The sequence below is a fragment of the Lolium perenne genome, chromosome 2, assembly GCF_019359855.2.
Source record: "Lolium perenne isolate Kyuss_39 chromosome 2, Kyuss_2.0, whole genome shotgun sequence".
Classification (NCBI taxonomy): domain Eukaryota; kingdom Viridiplantae; phylum Streptophyta; class Magnoliopsida; order Poales; family Poaceae; genus Lolium; species Lolium perenne.
This window is the reverse complement of record NC_067245.2, coordinates 107404735-107422990: the sequence shown is the minus strand read 5'-3', so window position 1 is coordinate 107422990 and position 18256 is coordinate 107404735. Positions and strand designations below refer to the sequence as shown.

The 18256-nt window shown below is 44.1% G+C and overlaps 2 protein-coding genes and 1 pseudogene across 2 annotated transcripts; 2 read left to right on the top strand and 1 right to left on the bottom strand.

Moving 5' to 3' along the window:
• The first annotated feature begins 308 nt into the window (after nucleotides 1–308).
• On the top strand, nucleotides 309–1608 carry LOC127333703 (putative cyclin-dependent kinase F-2; annotated as a pseudogene).
• Nucleotides 1609–1828: 220 nt separating this feature from the next.
• LOC127333704 (uncharacterized) lies at nucleotides 1829–5413 on the bottom strand. The gene is made up of 4 exons (XM_051360109.1): nucleotides 5309–5413; nucleotides 3212–3302; nucleotides 2862–3129; nucleotides 1829–2426 (listed from the first exon to the last, which is right to left on the bottom strand). Exons 2-4 carry the CDS (start codon nucleotides 3293–3295, stop codon nucleotides 2278–2280), a joined length of 501 nt encoding a protein of 166 aa, XP_051216069.1. The 5' UTR covers nucleotides 3296–3302; nucleotides 5309–5413; the 3' UTR covers nucleotides 1829–2277.
• A 5940-nt stretch (nucleotides 5414–11353) lies between these two features.
• On the top strand, nucleotides 11354–16191 carry LOC127333705 (uncharacterized). The gene is made up of 2 exons (XM_051360110.2): nucleotides 11354–11530; nucleotides 13073–16191. Exon 2 carries the CDS (start codon nucleotides 13144–13146, stop codon nucleotides 15892–15894), a length of 2751 nt encoding a protein of 916 aa, XP_051216070.1. The 5' UTR covers nucleotides 11354–11530; nucleotides 13073–13143; the 3' UTR covers nucleotides 15895–16191.
• The last annotated feature ends 2065 nt before the right edge of the window (nucleotides 16192–18256 follow it).

Sequence of the window (18256 nt, the reverse complement as noted above, 5' to 3'; positions counted from 1 at the left end):
ACGTGAATTCGAGGCGATGACATTAACTCGTCGTGTGGAAGCTACACGTCCGACGAAGACTGACCGGCGGTAGGTTTTTACCGCACGCGAAAGTCGATGCGGTGAGGACGATGATCGGCCTTTCTCGTCGACAAGGTGGGGCCACCAAAAACTTTCCTCGATGTTTTCCGCGCTTTTGTTTCCTCCTGACTCCTCAAGCGCGCCGGGGACCGGGTATGATATGGGCTCATCGAATGAATAAAAACCCAAATCCGAGCAAATACGGTGATCCGGAGCGCGATCAGGCCACCGGATCAACAGCGGGATGCCATAGGTAAACGCGTTTCCCTTAGATTCAACCGATGGATCGAAGTTGCCTTGCGCGCGACGAAGCCACTCAAAACGCTTAGCTGTCGGAGCATCATCCGCGTAATCGCGACGCAATCTATTGAGTCCCGCTCCAAGTCGGACACGGTCGAGCACTGCCAGCCCATAAATTCCCTGCCTTTCCATGTCGATTGCTCAATTCTTCTTCTCCTGCCCTAGCTTCTTCGGAATCACAGCCGATCTCTCCTGGAGAGGAATAGCGCACACATCCCCGCCTCTCTGCTCGAAAGGCTCAGACCATGGCGACGGCCGCGATCCGCAAGCGCCCGGCCACGGATCAAGTGCCGCGCGTCGGTGGCGGCGGCGGCGGCAAGAAGCCTCGGTACTCGTGGGGGAGCATCGCCGACTACGAGAAGCTGGAGGTGCTCGGGCAGGGCGCCCACGGCCTGGTGATCAAGGCGCTCGACCGCCGGAGCGGCAAGAAGGTCGCTCTCAAGTGCCTCCGCGGCTACGACCACCGCGCCATCGCCCGCGAGGCCGGCTGCCTCGCCGCCTGCCGCGGCCACCCCTCCATCCTCGAGATCTTCGACGTGGCAACGGACGCCGAGACCGGGGACTTCTTCCTCGTCACCGAGCTCGTCGCCGGCGGCCTCACCCTCCGTGAGAACATCTGGAGGCCGTCGGACGAGAACGTGGCCCGCTTCATGATGCGTCAGCTCCTCGACGCGGCAAACAAGATGCACGGTGCCGGCATCGTCCACCGGGACATCAAGCCCGAGAACGTCCTCGTCACCATGTTCGGGGCGCTCAAAGTCTGCGACTTCGGGTCGGCCACGCGGCGGAAGCCGGCCGGAGTGCCGTACGAGTCGTGCGGCGGAGATCCTGTCCGGCGACACACTGTTCGTGGGGGAGACAGAGGAAGACATGGTCGCCGAGATGTCCAAGATGCGAGATCAGATCAGCTCTACGGGGAAGCTGCACGGCCTGGAGTTCTTCGACGAGCTTTCGGAAGCTGGACGCGAGCTCCTCCTCGGCCTGCTCGCCTTCAACCCGGACCAGAGGCTCACCGCGGCGGAAGCCCTCCAGCACCGGTGGTTCAACAAGTCCTCTGCTTCCACCGGAGACAAGCACCCTGGCTTTCTCACTCTCTTCGGTTAATTAGCTTGGTTTAGGTGTAGTGTAGTGGTCAGCTACAATAGCTAGCTTGATCAGTTAGTCCTTGATGATAGGTGTAGTTGTCGATGATACTGATTACTGCATTGCATTTGCAGTAGTAGCTTATTTAACCTTGATATTTTATTATTTGTGTGTTGTTATGTAAACTTAATGGGCAGGAACCTTAATTGCCGGTTCCTCGTTATGTAATTCTTTGAGCAAACAATGTCGCAATGAGATTTACTAATGGAAAATACAAATTTTGTTGAATACAGTACAATTTCTATCCTAGAACATCTACTGTATGAAAATTACTATTCTTGTTACTATTGTTTGGGATCTCAAGAAAGTGCAAAGAAAAAAGATGTACTCTTGCCCATATCCTCTTTTTCATATTACTTCTCGCTGATTTAGTACAGTGTACAGAGTTGACTAAATCATCTACAACTAATATGAAACAGAGTGTTAACTGCTTAAACCTTAGATAGAATATGGGAAGACAGGTTCGGTTCAGAACTAGTATACAGAAAAAAAAAATTCCCATCTTAAGACAACTTGCAATGTCGCACATGGAATTTGCAGCCAGACTACTTGGATTCTCATTTGAGATAGGCACAGGTTCAGGACTCCAGTTTGGTTACTCTTCTTGTCAGTAGCAGCGTAATCTCACAGCACAGCAAAACCAAGATGCAGGTAAAACATTGGACTCGTTAACAAGCACGATTGGTGAACCCAGCAGAAGCTTCATTTCACGCCATGTGAGAGTCCCTGAGCACTGGAGCCACTGAACATGATTCGCTGACCTTGTCGCATGTCTTACCTAGGTTTATCCGTAAGGCTGACTAGGGATTTCACGATGCCGGGGCTGATTTTGTCCGCGAGGGCACCTTTCTCGGAGATCACAAATGATTTCTCCTTGACAAAGCTTTGCAGCTTTTTTGTGTCGTAGTCTAGACGTTCTTGATCTGCAGCATTAAGAAATTATGATCATCAGTATAACCTCAAGAAGGGTTGACAAGCAAATGGAATTCCAGATTTGCAGCAGAGTCCACTGAAATTATTTTGTTGATTTTTCCAAAGAAGTTTAGAAAAACGATTTCAAGGGTCACCATATATTGATAAAAACCATTGAGCCATGTTAACAGTTTGCATTTAATTGACTGCAAGTATGCTCTAAGATGATTTTTGGTAAACAAGTAACTCTGCAAAATACGATAAATTATATTGAGCGTCTAACAGATTAAGCAAAACATGTGAACAAAATTTAAAACATGATCCTCATAAATAAATATTGAGATGGATGGTAGGGGCATTGCCCCAACTATATGTTGAACCCATTTCAGTAGTAAATTCAGATGTATCTGGTTGCTGATTGCATGGATCAAGATCCAAGAAGGTACCTTTATCCAGAACTGTGTGGGCTACATGAAATGGAACACGAGCAAAAATATCAGACCCTGAAAACGTTAACCAGGTATGTTCTTTGGGGTTGTGGTTTCCACAAGTTGGGCATATCTCCTTCACTAGTTGTTTGCTAGAGGTTCCTTCCATCTCTTTCATTATGATCTCAAATGGAGATGGCACGCTAGTTTTAGTTGTCCTGGCTCTTTTCCGGAGGGCTGTCAGGGCCTCCCTGTTAGCATTCCTCGTCCTATCATTCTCCACTAACTGACCATTCAGGAGATCAATCAAAATATATCAATTTAGAAAATTCTAATATGATTAAGGAAAGCCAGAAGCATATCGGCACCTGATGCCTTGCCAGCAGAAGTTGTTCTGCGTCTGTTTCTATGTCAGCCAAAGCCTCTTGAAGCTGCTTCATGTTGGGATCCATGATAAAACTGCAAAACATGTCAACTGATTTATAACCATATGTGTACTGTACTTCTAATATTTGAAAATACCAAAAACAATCTTCAAATGTTTAATTAAGCGATAGAAGCAACAAAATGCAAACACGAAATGCACAAAAATATGAGACCATCCCTCATTAACGGATCTAATTTCCCCCAGTTGTGTTCCTCTTCTCCTATTTACAATTCTGGTGTTAGTTCCTAGTACGTATTCTCTAACATAGGATGAATTGCATATATCTTACTAAAAGAAAAAATCAAAAATATACAAGAGAAATGGATACAAGTATCAACGTTGCAATAGACCGTAAAGAAGTTCAAGCATATAGGCCGATCACAATGGAGTCGGCTCCGAAGGGCGCTTCCCATTTCACCTCCTAGGAGGCTTGTATAAACTAAACCTTCTACATTCTCAATGAAATGAAATGCAAAGGCTTTTTGCGTTTTCTTGAAAAAGAAATAGCTTGCTGTCTGGTATGCAGAATATTCTAACAAATCTGGGTTATTCCAATTCTACGGTAACTCATTCTTAGTACAAAACTTACAGCTACTTTTACTACCCCGCAGGCTGGCTGCTGGTCGAACTTAACACCGGGCTGCTAACATCAACCATTGTAACGAAGCTGTTGTTCTACAAGAGGCAGTGAAGCCACCAGATGTTGCGCAACAAGTTACATTGTCTTATTTTTAGGAGACTAGAGTGTTACCTCATTCATGTGAAAGGCCAAGAAGCAAAGAGTTTAACATGAGGTGGCACAATGGCAGCAAGAAAGGTCAGCCCATCCGAATCAAATTCACTGGCACTACAAGGTTTCTTTTGTGGTGTGGCTGTGTGCATGTGCCACCTTCTTCAGTTGTGCAAGTCATATTTCCAGCATTCTTCGCCGTAGATTTATACAAACACTAAACTTTTACAAATATCCTTAACAGAGGGCATGAGACTAAATGCATGACCATAGTCAATTCAGTCAAGTTAATTAATCACAGATCTAATATGGAAGTAAGCTCAAATCATTGCAGAATGCAGATTTCAAGTCATGACTTATGATACCCCTAATGTTGCCCTTGCATAATCACAATCCTAGCAATTTGGGACCTGGTGGGAACTTCTGTTTCGGAATAGACAAAACCAACAACGGGCATGGGTTTTATACTGCCAACACAACATTTTTTAGCATGCGTGATCCGATTCTCGTGACACAACAATGACAACATGGCAATGTCCAATTCTCGTAGCACAACATACTCCAGCGTATACTAAGCTAACCATTGTACATCCAGCTCACATTGTTTAAATGGCAAGGAGAACGAGCAAAGGGGGTTGAAAGGAGCAACACAAGGACCAAATTTCTGCATATGTGCATTCCCTACATATGATACACGGATGATGCTTTCAATCACTAAAGTAATCAGATAAACTGACAACCACAAATCATAGAACCTAGGGAAGGGATTAAAGATATCTACTGCTTAAGCGACTCGGTCTGTACTGGCAGTAAACCTCTAGGATTTACATCATGTGGTTCTTCCATCCAATAGACCTGTCAGATTGGTGTTCAGTTCTATGCACTGAACCAATGCGCTGCACAACTAACATCCTCAGGATAGGAGTAAATCTCTAGGCCATCATGTGATTCTTCCATCCAATAGATCTATGAGATTGCCAGGCATATGTCAGACAAGAAATTGTTATGCAAGTTCAGTTCTATGCACTGAATCAATGCGCTGCACAACTACCATCCTCAGGAGAGGAGGTGCCCCTTCGCTGTCGCTACTCCGTACTCGCCTCACAGCCGTATCCAGCTGCAGAGGCAGTGGGGAGGGCTTCCTCATCTGCCTCTTTTCTGTCTGAGCAAGGGAATCCGAAGAGAAGGGGAAGAGGGAGATGGAGGGAGCCTCCGCCGTCGGGGAGGCAGAGCAGTGGGTAGAGGGTGGGGAGGCGGGGTGATGGATTCCGGGCGCCATCGTCGAACGAGAGCGGATGGAGAGCTTACCGGAGAGAAGGCGGCCGTCGTCGTCGCGGGAGGCACCGCGCCTCCGTGTCCCCTCGCGGAAGCAGCGAGTAAGGCTTGCGCCCCGCCTGCAGCGCTTCTACATGGGCCGGCCCAACTAATGGGTATTTTCTGTTTTCTTTTTTTTCTGTTTTATTGTTTCATTTTTCTTTTCTGTTTTATTTTGTCAATGTTATGTAAAACGAATTTTCAAATAATACATTTATTTTAATTGAATTTTATAGTATGAACATTTATGCTATGTCAAGTATTTTCTAAAATAAAAATTATCTTATTTGAAGGATTCGTAATATGAATATTAATCGTATTTGAACAAGAAATAACTAATACTCATAAGCATGATTTTAAATATTAATATTTTATGTTGCTTGAATGATTTTCAATATGAACATCTAAGTTAAGTGAGCGAATTTTCGATACGAACATTTGAACAACAAGAAAAAACTACTAATTTTTTTTTGCACATACATCATTTTTTTAAAAATACAAAAACATAATATAAATAAATAAAGGAAACCGGAAATAAAGAGTAAAAAATAACAGAAATGAGAAAGAAGAAAAAAAACAAAACAAACAGCAAAATACCACATCGGTTTTTCAATTTTGTTTTTCTCCTTAGAGATTCTACTTTATGTATTTCTCTTGAGAGATTCTATCGGGATGGTCGTTCTGGCCGGGCAAACCAGATTATATTGGGTTGTGTGCGTATGTTCATCGTGTTTTTGTTCGTCCTTCATGTTCATTCCTCACTCCCATTATTTTACTTGGTCAATTTGTGAGATCGGGCCACCCCTCGAGGCTCATACCGAATCAGTCTTTCTATTTTGTCTTTATGTGTAGATTCACATAATTTGGATATGCAAAATTTAGCATGACGTTTTTTTTTTGCATATTTTGGATAATGCCAAGTAGAATATTACTTAACAATGCATTGGCCCTTAAGGTATTGATTAATTAGGCTTAAGTTCTTGATTGTTAGATAATAATTGATCTTATTAGCCACTTTAACTAACTGAGATTAATTTAAGTGGTGAGTTGATTATCAAATGATCTTATTGACTTATACATGTCAATTAGAGATTATCTCTATGATTTAAGTTAGTCTTAATATATTAATTAAGTGAAAACTTAAATATAAATCTTGATGACCAATAAGGATCTAAAGATAACTTTAGTTCCAATGGTTATATTTGATTCCATTAATGCATGATCATTTGAGTTGCAAAATACACTCTTAGTTAAAAAAAATTAGCTTTTAGATATATTTAACGTAATGCAAATGATTTTAGCTTTATTGAATTCCATATATTTATTAGGGATGGATTTACACTGCATGGCTATTATGCATTTTAGATCCTATGGTTATATATATTTTTGTATAAGGTGTTAAGACTAAGATAAAATTCTATACAGAAATAGTGGCTAATCTATGAGTGGTTAGGATCTAGATAGGATTAATGATAATTTGGGTCAAGATTTGCTTGGAAGATAGGAGATTTGATTGGAAGACTTGATGGTTTCTTATGCAGAGGACAATTGTCGAGTACAAGTGACAATAGATAGGATGAGATAGGATAAGAATAGATCTAGTATTTATTCTTTAAGGATTTGTTTGCGTGTTTGTTCATTTTTATTTACGAGTATTACTTCTACCCTCTTAAAATAGAGTTTTAACAAAGGTTATTTTAAATTTTTTAACATCCAAATTATGATCTAAATCTAACTCATCAATTTAAGTGAAACTTCAAACACTTTGTCATGTTGTATTTTTCTATTTCAAGGTATTTTTAAAACTTCAAGTCGCTTTTTTTACTGTTCGAAAAGAGTTACATGTCGCTTCGCGGTCCAAAAATCCGCACTCGCGTACATTGTTCTATTCTTACGTGACAAAATAGCATGAACTATACGCGATTCATGTGTTTTATTTTTATAGAAACTAGATGATACCCCGTGCGTTGCTGCGGAAATTTTGTGGTGATGTAGATATAGAATTAATGGAGTGAATAGTGAAAGAATATATTACTTGTTGGAAACTTGCTTGTAAAACAACGATTTATGATTTGCAGAGTAACTGAGAATACTGCACTGGTAACTATTTATGGTCATTGTAGCTGCTTTTGTCATTATCAAGGATAGCCTTGACATGTCTTGTTCCATTTTTTCTATATATGCGAGCAATGAATGGCCGGATCCAAGTATGCTTTCGATGTCTGCATACAAAGCTCGGTCCTACAAAGTACGATAAGGCTGAAGATTAGCTGAAGAAGGTGGCATGGTGGATAAAAAACCCGTACATGAATGCAGAGAGGTAGTCACTGTACAGACCTTACGAATAGCTGCACGTGAATGTAGAGAAGTAGTCACTGTACAGACCTTACAAATAGTTGGAGTACTCTACGCAAGAAAGAGCTATTCTGGACTGCAGTTGCCGAGTTTGTCATTAGTTTTTTTGACCTGGGGTTTGTCATTAGTGTAACGAATATAGATTGAAATTAGTCACCACAAAGGTGAGAACGACACATGAACAATTTGGAATGGTAGAGAAGCAAACATAAAACTTTTGAAAAGAGATAAGATAATTCAGAGTTTTTGCTCATGCAGATGCATGCAACGGATCACCGTGAAATAGTAATAAGAGATATTGATTCCTCAAAAAAAAGGAGTTCTAGATTGCAATTGAAGGTGATCATTCTAGAGATCAATAAATCCTTAGGCTGTTCCATGTGTATTTGACAATGGCCTGCATGTGGTGAAAAAAAATGAGCATGTTAGAAATGTTTATTGTAAGGAACTTATGGATCATTTTGTTTGGAGATGATAATTCTTAGTACCTTTTTTCATTGTGGTTATCATGTTGCCCTTCTTAGATGTTTTCTGTAAGATTGTTGTCTTTGAAGATAAAATACGAGAATTGTAGACCAAGAAGGTACTCACTCTTGCTTATGCGATTTAACAACCTAATGTTGAAGTTCTCCAGCCAGAAGATCAACCTCGCATTGGCAAGGAAAATCTGCATGATGAACATGAAATATTGTCTGTTTCTGAGTACCTATATATGTGTGTTGGTAGTTTCATCTTCTGTAAAAATTTGATGCTTCCTTTTGCAGTAGAGCTTCCGTACGTGTAGTCTTAAACTTTAACACTAATTAGAACAGAGAAGAGTTTATACTTATTGGTAAAGGTCAAACCTGGTGTTCGGATAAAAAAAAACCTGGTGTTTGCAAAACGAATGTAGTAGATTTCTCATTTAACCATTCAGGTAGTGAAGGTTCTTCTGTAGATGATGTTGTTATATCGAGATATATGAGGCACATGGGCAACAAAAATAAGTCCCTGTGTAACATGTGTGTGTATCAAAAGATATATTATAAAGCAGGATAAAAGATTTGAAGGGAGGAGGCATCCTGACTGACCTTTATTCGTAAGTTGTGTACTACGCGCCGGTTATCAGAAGAGGCGGATTTGTTTATTTCAGGGGTAACAACAGGTTTTTACTGACGACGGATGTGTCACCTACTGTGCGAGACTGAATGCCAACCAGGAAATATGACGTGTCGAAGAAATTTAGGTCGATTCATTTGCAAATCATACACAGTGAAATTGACTGCAAAATGAAGCAGCCTTTTTTCAGTTTATAGTGATAGCCAATCTGTATTAGCAAATACGGAGTATATTGCATGAAAGAATTCCAATCCTATTTAATATGAAGGGGAACAAACAGAAGGTTCATATATATTTCATCCGATGTAATTAGTTTGATTCAGAGATGGGAGCTAATTGCTACCATCAATAGTGCTAAAATATAAGATGCATGTGCTCATTGAACGCTAGATTCGACCAGCAAGAGAAACAAAATATACGATTCATGTGCTCATCGAATGTAAATATAAATACTAAAAGATGAGAGCTTTACCAATGCAATCAGACATATGAAGCAATGGAGCACCAACTTTACGGAGTAGTAATCTCCTTGCCAGCAAAACGTCAAGCATCTTTGGGGCCAGAGTTAAATCTGACAAATTCAAAGACATAGGGTCGTGCTGGGGGATAGGAAAATCAGGGGAGACTTAAAATGGGGAGCGTCCAGCAACATTCTAAAGAGGGCGGTGCCGAGGATGAAGATGTGAGCAGCCCAGCGGGCTAGATGACGGCAGAGGTAGGTATTTAAACACCATGGTGGCTGCATCTCAATTAAATGGAGCAGTTTCTTTCGCATTTACTAGGAACAAACGTCAATGAATTGTGAGATGTCTGGGTCCGTTCCGTTCTGAGATGGTAGGTCGCGGCGGCTGATAGTGGCGATGTTAATGGAGTTATAATCAGCGGAGAAGATGAGGAGTCTGCAAGTCCACGCAATGCAGGTTGGCATGCTAGATGTCGCTGGGTTGTTTATATCTTAAAGTTGAACATGGGCCATCTTACTTCTTCATGGGCTATAGGTCTTCAAGAAAGAAATGGCTTGACCAGCCCACGCGCGAGAGAAAGCCAGCGGAGAGTTCGCCACGGACTTGCCTTGCAAATTAACGGTGACGTGGCTGCATGAGGAGCCAGCAAAATCGGCTAGTGGGGATGCAATCAGACATATGAAGCAATGAAGCACCAACTGTAGTAATCTCCTTGTCAGCAAAACGTCAAGCATCTTTGGGGCCAAAGTTAAATCTGACAAATTCAAATACATAGGGGGATAGGAAAATCAGGGGAGGCTTAAAATGGGGAGCGTCCAGCAACATTCTGAAGAGGGTGGTGCTGAGGATGAAGATGTGAGCAGCCCAGCGGGCTAGATGACGGCAGAGGTAGGTATTTAAACACCATGGTGGCTGCATCTCAATTAAATGGAGCAGTTTCTTCCGCATTTACTAGGAACAAACGTCAATGAATTGTGAGATGTCCGGGTCCGTTCCGTTCTGAGATGGTAGGTCGCGGCGGCTGATAGTGGCGATGTTAATGGAGTTATAATCAGCGGAGAAGATGAGGAGTCTGCAAGTCCACGCAATGCAGGTTGGCATGCTAGATGTCGCTGGGTTGTTTATATCTTAAAGTTGAACATGGGCCATCTTACTTCTTCATGGGCTATAGGTCTTCAAGAAAGAAATGGCTTGACCAGCCCACGCGCGAGAGAAAGCCAGCGGAGAGTTCGCCACGGACTTGCCTTGCAAATTAACGGTGACGTGGCTGCACGAGGAGCCAGCAAAATCAGCTAGTGGGGATGCAATCAGACATATGAAGCAATGGAGCACCAACTTTACGTAGTAGTAATCTCCTTGCCAGCAAAACGTCAAGCATCTTTGGGGCCAAAGTTAAATCTGACAAATTCAAAGACATAGGGGGGGAAAGGAAAATCAGGGGAAGCTTAAAATGGGGAGGGTCTAGCAACATTCTGAAGAGGGCGGTGCCGAGGATGAAGATGTGAGCATCCCAGCGGGCTAGATGACGGCAGAGGCAGGTATTTAAACACCATGGTGGCTACAACTCAATTAAATGGAGCAGTTTCTTCCGCATTTGCTAGGAACGGACGTCAATGAATTGTGAGATGTCCGAGTCCGTTCCGTTTTGAGATGGTGCATCGCGGCGGCTGATAGTGGCGACGTTAATGGAGTTATAATCAGCGGAGAAGATGAGGAGTCTGCAAGTCCAAGCAACGCAGGTTGGCATGCCAGACGTCGCTAGGCTGTTTATATCTTAAAGTTGAACATGGGCCTTCTTACTTCTTCATGACCTATAGGTCTTCAAGAAAGAAATGTCTTGACCAGCCCCCACGCGCGAGAGAAAACCAGCGAAGAGTTCACCACGGACTTGCCTTGCAAATGAACCTAGTGGGCTTGCTATTTAGAGATAAAACATTCAATCAATATGACATTCGAATTTCTACCACGGTTTTACTATTCTGCCCTTTCAAAAAATCGTGCGAATCAAAGAGAGGCGTGAGGACTGGCGCAGTAGCCACTAGCAGGCTTCGGCATGATGGGGCGTGACTTGTTGACCACATGGCAGTAACCCAGCTTTAATTCTGTTTTACTCCGGTATGTACTTCGTCGGTTCATCTCTTTCATCCAGTAGTTCCAGCCTACTCTTTTCTCACTGACCGTCCAAAAAACCCTCTCCCTTAGTCCCCTTCCCCTTGCTCTTCTTCCTTGATCGGCGTCGCCACCGGCCATCCGCCGGAGGCTCTCATCGTCGCGCGCTGCTCTGGCCGCCGATGGTTAGGTATGTGCACTGTCTCTTCCCGGCGTATGCGTTTACGTCTTGAGATGATTCACTTTTTGGGGCAAATCTGGATTCATGGCCAATGGGTTGGATAGCTAGGATTTTCTATTTTATACTCCTAGGATCTCCTTTTTGATCGGCTAGGGTTTGCGGGGCTTGAGCTTCAGACGCTGGTTTTTGTGGGTTGGTCCGTCACGCCGTTTAGCCATGACCTCGGTTAGTAGGACTCATATGCGGCAAAGGCGTGGTATGTCTGGTGACCTCATTCAGAGAACGTGAGCTTCAGCGTTTCTCTATTTCGGGAAAAAAAATTGGGGGGAAATATTAATGTGCTACTACTTTTTTAGCTTGAAGGTCGAATGCATTCTTTAATCCTGTTGCTAAAGTGGAGTCGTTGTTGTTGCTCTCTTGGTGGGAGCAGAAATTACCAGAAGTGGGGACGGTGGTTACCCTAGTTTTTGTATAATAATTAATCTTTCTTGATCGATCAAACGAAGGATGAAATCTGCTTTACCTTTTTCCCTTTTAGGTATGTACAGCAGCGTGTATATTTTTGAAGTCTGGCACGATTATCAGCGTAGCGAGAAGTTGAAAACTAACATTAACCAAGCAATTCTTCCTGCAGACAGTACTGTGCTTGTGCTCCGTGACCGTTATGGCGATCGTATGTAAATACAAATTGTATATTTTGTACAGCCTTTATAGTTTCCATCGATAATTTAGATACTGGCTAAATTCAAAATAATGGTACTTCGGTGCATCTGCCTCGTTATGCTTCCACTTCATGTCCTGATATTGACTTGGGCCTTTTGCTATCAGCTAGCTATTAGTAGTAGCGTCATACTTAAGGACCAAAGCTCTCAGATTCAAGTACACACCCCTTTATTTATTATAGCTTGGACTTTAGATCCTAGCTTGTTTTGTTGTCATCGTTCACTTTAATCTTTTGCTTTGGGCACTATGATAGTAGCAAAGATGTTTCACTAATCCATGGATAGTGGGCCGAAGTTGCTAATTTGGTGAGAGACTTTTATTCATGTGCTTTATTAACTACATTGATTTTTACAAAACAGATGTGTTGCTGAATCAGGCTTTTGTTAATTAATATGCTAAGCAGAAAATATGGCCTGCTAATACTTTTTTCCTGCCTAATCCGTTGATCTTTAAATATATAACGTTACATGCAGATACGCAATTATGTTATTCTTGCTGGCATGCATATTTGTCTCCCTATTTCCCTTCCTTTGTCCTAATTTTTCTTTCAAATTGCACATGGCAAGTTCTGGTTAAGTAAGTGTTATATGATCTGAGTGGACTCAGGGCACATGGAAATTGTAACTGAACTTGCACAAAGCGTAGTGACAAACCTGCTGTATTAAGGAATCCAATCCACTGAAGCAACTGCCTACTGGTTGCCATTATTTTTTCTTACTTTTGTAGTGGAAAGATTCCCAGCTTTCGTTGCTTCTTACGCTTATTATCTCTCGTTTAGACTGTGCTTACCAAATTTCTTAATCATAGCTTCTTCTTTATTTTTTTCAGGTTGACAAGTTAATTTGTTTGGCATACTGCCTGTCCTCTGGAAGTAGTATATCTCACCTTACGCTCCTCCTATGAATCTCCATAGTATGCACCAGCAGCGACAGCTACAAGCCTCAAAATCTGCAACACTGCGGACATTTTGGACCATTTGTGGAACTTGTGGAACCAAATATCAGTACTACCATTCAATGTTGAAGAAAGCTGTTTGCTGTCAAAACTGCTTGAAGCCCTTTATAGCGCATCTTTTAACTGAGCAACATGTTCCTTTTTGTCCAACAATTCAACAGTCAGCTGCGGTGTGGAAAAATGCAGGAGTATTTTCCGAAATTAGATCGCTTCAGAAGTTTGAACCTGGCAAAGTCTGGGCTCTCTATAGTGAGACAGACAAGTTCCCCAATTACTATGCCTTCATAGAGAAAGTTGATCTCAAGAATAGTGAAGTACAAGCAAGATGGCTTGAAGGTTGTCCTGAGGAAGACGCGGAGAAAAGACTGGTAGAAGATCGGACTGTTGGGTGCGGAACCTTTAGGATTGCCACCACACGTGGTATCATGACTTACACCGACACGAAACACTTTTCTCATCCTGTGCGTGCCATATTCACTGGTAGAAGAAACTCTTATGAAATATATCCTAGAAAGGATGAAGTTTGGGCCCTTCTCAAGGGATGGGATATTGGTTGGAGTTCAGATGCCGACAACCACAAAAACTACAAGTATGAAGTTGTTCAGGTCCTCTCTGATTATACAACAGGCACTAGCATAACTGTCGTACCGCTTATCAAGATAAAAGTCTTTGCAAACTTATTTATGCAGTCTAAAGAGGCAACTCCATACCTGATACCTCATGATGACACAATATGGTTCTCACATTGTGTCCCTTACCATTTGATGAGTGGGACTGAAGACGAAGGCATTCTAGAAGGAGCTCTTGAACTTGATCCTGCAGCGCTTCCCCTTAACTTTGAAGAGGCTATTTCCTGTGTTGTTCCGGAAAGCAGGTCAGTAAAATGCTCGGAGTTTGATGCCGAATGTGCTGGTCCATCGAGAGGGGATAAATCTCGGAAGGGATCCGTGGGAGTTGAGGAGAGGCAACATGCTACATGCAGGAATGCAGTGATCTTTGCAAAGACACCAATGGTAGAGCACAGACAGAGTAACACTCCATTTTCTGTTGAAGGTACAGATGTTGACGAGGAATCTGATCATGTTGTTCAAGAAGAAGTACTATGCCCTGAATTTTTTAACTTTGTCCAACTTAGAGATGTAGATCAGTTTAGAGCGAACCAGATGTGGGCTGTCTACGACAGTCAAGGCGGTATGCCAAGATCTTATGCAAGAATTACACAGGTCAAAATAGCCCCGAAGTTTATGGTACACTTCATTCGGCTGGAGTTTGATCCCACAAATAAATCGGAGGTGGCATGGTCATGTGGGAAACTACCTGTTGCTTGTGGAAAGTTTAAGCGTGGAAAGTCAGAAATAGCAAAAGAAACTTGTATGTTCTCTCATATTATTTCCCGTGAGAAAGGCAAGACGAGAAACTTTTACGAGATATATCCTAGGAAAGGTGAAGTTTGGGCCCTTTTCAAGGGATGGGACATTGATTGGAGTTCAAATTCTGGCAAGCACATGGACTTCGAGTATGAAGTTGTTCAAGTTATCTCTGATTTCACAACAAGCGATAGCATCATTGCCGTGCCACTTGTAAAAATAAAAGGCTTTGTTAGCTTATTTATGATGGGGTCTAAAGAGACAACTCCAAAGGTGATAACTCGGGATAACACACTGAGCTTTTCACATTGTATCCCTCATCATTTGATGTGTGGTACTGAAAGAGAAGGCATTCCGGAAGGAGCTCTTGAACTTGATCCTGCAGCGCTTCCCTCTAACTTGGAAGAGGCATTTGCTTCTTTTGTTCCGGAAAGTAGTGCAGTAAAAGACCAGGAGTTTGATTCCAAATATACTGGAAATGATTCTCGGGAGGGATCCGTGAGAGCTGGGGAGAGGCAGCATGCGACATGCATGAGTTCAGGGATCTTTTCAAAGACATCAAAGGAAGAGAACAGAGGGCATAACACTCCATCTGCTGAAGAAGGTACATATTTTGACGAGGAATCTGCTGACATTGTCCAGGCAGAATATGAATGTCCTGATTCAGAATTCTATGAATTTTCAGAAATAAGATTGCTTCGCAAGTTTGAACCTGGGCAGATCTGGGCTATCTATAGTGATACTGATAAGTTCCCCAATTACTATGCCATCGTAAACAATGTTGATCTCAAGAATGATAAAGTAGAAGTAAGATGGCTTGATGTGTGTCCACCCCGAGAGGAGGAGAAAAGATTGGTAAAAGAAAATTGCCCTGTGGGGTGTGGAACGTTTAGGGTTTCCCCCGTATATGGTCTTATGACTTACACCGGTACAGATTCGTTTTCTCATCATGTACTTGCTAGGTCAACTGGCAGAATAAATGAATATGAAATAATCCCCCGCCTTCATGAGATCTGGGCAGTTTACAAGAACTGGAGTGCTGGATGGACTGCACAAGATTTTGAAAATTGTGACTATGAATTGGTGGAGATAGTTGGCCAGATTGATAAGTCCATACGAGTTCAGCTGTTAAGAAAGGTGGATGGATACATGGCAGTATTTAGAAGAGAGGAAGCTGTGAAAACAGTACGTAAGGATGAGTACCCAAAATTCTCTCACCTGATCCCTTGCTTCCATCTGACAAATGAAAAAGGAGGCAAGCTTCGAGGCTGTTTGGAGCTCGATCCTTTTTCAGTGCCGGAGAAGTTTCTCGGCACCGACTCAGCGTGAGATAACCTTGTTCATGGTGAGTCGTATATTGTCATTATTGTGAGGAATGGCAAGACTGAACGTTCTGTGTAAGCTGGACAGTCCACATTTCCAGCTGCCTGGAGTTCTCCATATGTAGCGGTGATTTTATTCTGTACTCGTTTAGTTTCCTGCAGCTACTGCCTGTAAGATCTAGCTGGGGACTTTTGGCATTTGCTCCAGTTGCTGTTCTTAGTCCATTTGTTGAACTGATACTCCTCGTAGTTTAACTGAAAACCATGTATTACCATGAAGTCCAGTGTGATTGATTCTCGATCAGATCTCCAAATAATCCAACTAGACCTTTGCAAGTCATCCATCACCTGGATGGCATGCTGTGAGTACCTCCGTTGCGTATAGCTGTTGTTTCCATACATTTTGTTTCTGTTTTTCTCGGTGCACCGTGTCGGAATCCATACTGGAGCGCGTTACCATGAAACTGCATGGAAGATTACTGGTCGTGTATCCAATTGCTCCTAGTTCCTTTGTGGATTTAGGTATACTGACTGGCGACCAGGGGGCCATGGACCTACGGTCGCTGGGCCCTTGGAGATTCACACCGAGACAATCACTCAGGGAGGCAACTCTCGAGTGAGGCTCCGCGAGGTGCAAAGCCCTGATGGAGACATCAAGCCGAAGCAGAAGACAAGCTCAGGGAGGAACTCCCTCGCGGAGGTCCCTAAGTCACGGAGCTGCCCACGCGGGAAGGTTCTGTTGAAGGTGACAAGACCAGCCAGGGAGCTTAGGTTTACTTCTCCACCAAGCCTGCTGCAACTGGCGGAGTGGGCTCCCAGGCTACAAGACAATCAAGTCCTACACCACTTGCGTCATGGCTGAGCTCACAAAGCTCCGTCCCGAGGAGGCGAGATTCCTTTGCCTCTTTGGTGATTAAAGCGGGCTCGGCGAGGACTAGAAGACCAAGACACTGCCCTTGCCAGCAGAGGCGTCATTGACGACCTCAACATCTGCCATGAACCGGCACTTTGATCGGCCATGGACTATGTCCATCTTGTAAAGGGCGGGGAGTTTCCTGCCCTCAGCTTGAAGATGTGGGAACCCTTCCCCTCAAGATATTTCGAGGGGAAGAGGACCAGCTCCTCTATAAAAGGGCTAGCCTTGTTAGCGTAGAAGGGGACGATCCTTGGCGATCACCAACCCTAGATATTTGTACGGTCATCTTCCTCATTGTGACCTGCAATACATACACCAAGGCAGGACGTAGGGGTTTTACCTCTCCGAGGGCCCTGAACCTGGGTAAGGCGATGGCGTGATCGTGAGTCCCCTGTGTTCGAGCCTTTCGAGTTTGGTGATACCTGTGTTCCTTCGCGGACACGAATCTCCGGCATTTGGCGCGCCAGGTAGGGGACTCAGTTCGTCTTCGCTCTTCTCCGACAGCCTTCGGCCATATCACCATGGCCAACACGGTGGAGCCCACGGCGGTTACTGACCGTCGCCGGGAGCCAGTCGTTGAGACCGCTATGAGGCTGATGCAGGAGCTGCTTCGGCTCCGTTCGGAAGGAACGAGCTCCGACCAGTGGCTGACCAGCATCTACGAACTCGTGCACGCAATGTCCTAGGTTGCGGCGGTCGCTGGGGCTCGGTAGACGCTGCACCAAGAGGCGCTCCGCCTGTCGGGAATCCCTTCTTCCCCCTCTCACGAGGGCGGGTTAAGGTGAAGCCTGGCAGCGTCGAACGCATCAGGTGCTCACGCGTCAAAAGGAAGAAAGGCTCCACCTCAGCGGAGCTACCAGAGCACACTGTGCATTCGCCTACTCTACAAGATCTCCTGCATTTGGAACAGCGTCCGGGCGAGATGTTGCGCTCTTTCACACATCGTTTCGCCAATCTCTACTTTCATCTCCCTAAGGTCGGTGACGCCTAGGCGGTGAACGCCTTCACCGCACGCACCACCAATCGGCGGGTGGCGGAAAAGTTGATGTTCTCTCCAGGACCGACTACCGTCACCCGGCTCTTCGAGATAGCCAACAAGTGCGCCAACAAGGAGCTAGGCGAGGATTCCTCATCAGAGCCCTCACAGCAGGAAAGGTCTCCTCCTCGCTTCAAGTCGAAGTCTCCTCTCTAGCACCCCAACGGTACACGGGTCCAGGACACCAGAGGAGGGTTCCCCGAACCTCCAGGATTAGGCAGGGCACGGGGGCTCGCGTCGATAGAGCGCCGCCCCCACCCACTCTTTTGCAAGGTATAGGGTCTTTTGCCTTGACATCATCAAGTGTTTCGCTGAGGATGGATGAGGACGCGTCAGGATGCCTCCCAGAGCCGCACCCGCAGCAAGTACTCCCGGGCTTGTTTCTCCTGAGGGAATCCGAGGCAGTAGTTCTTCTGC

Coding starts and splice junctions, on each gene's coding strand:
- LOC127333704 (XM_051360109.1), bottom strand. CDS start 3,295: ATGGATCCCAACATGAAGCAGCTTCAAGAGGCTTTGGCTGACATAGAA. Junction 3,130..3,211: donor TTCTGCTGGCAAGGCATCAG/GTGCCGATATGC, acceptor CTGAATGGTCAG/TTAGTGGAGAATGATAGGAC. Junction 2,427..2,861: donor CCACACAGTTCTGGATAAAG/GTACCTTCTTGG, acceptor TTAATGCTGCAG/ATCAAGAACGTCTAGACTAC.
- LOC127333705 (XM_051360110.2), top strand. CDS start 13,144: ATGAATCTCCATAGTATGCACCAGCAGCGACAGCTACAAGCCTCAAAA.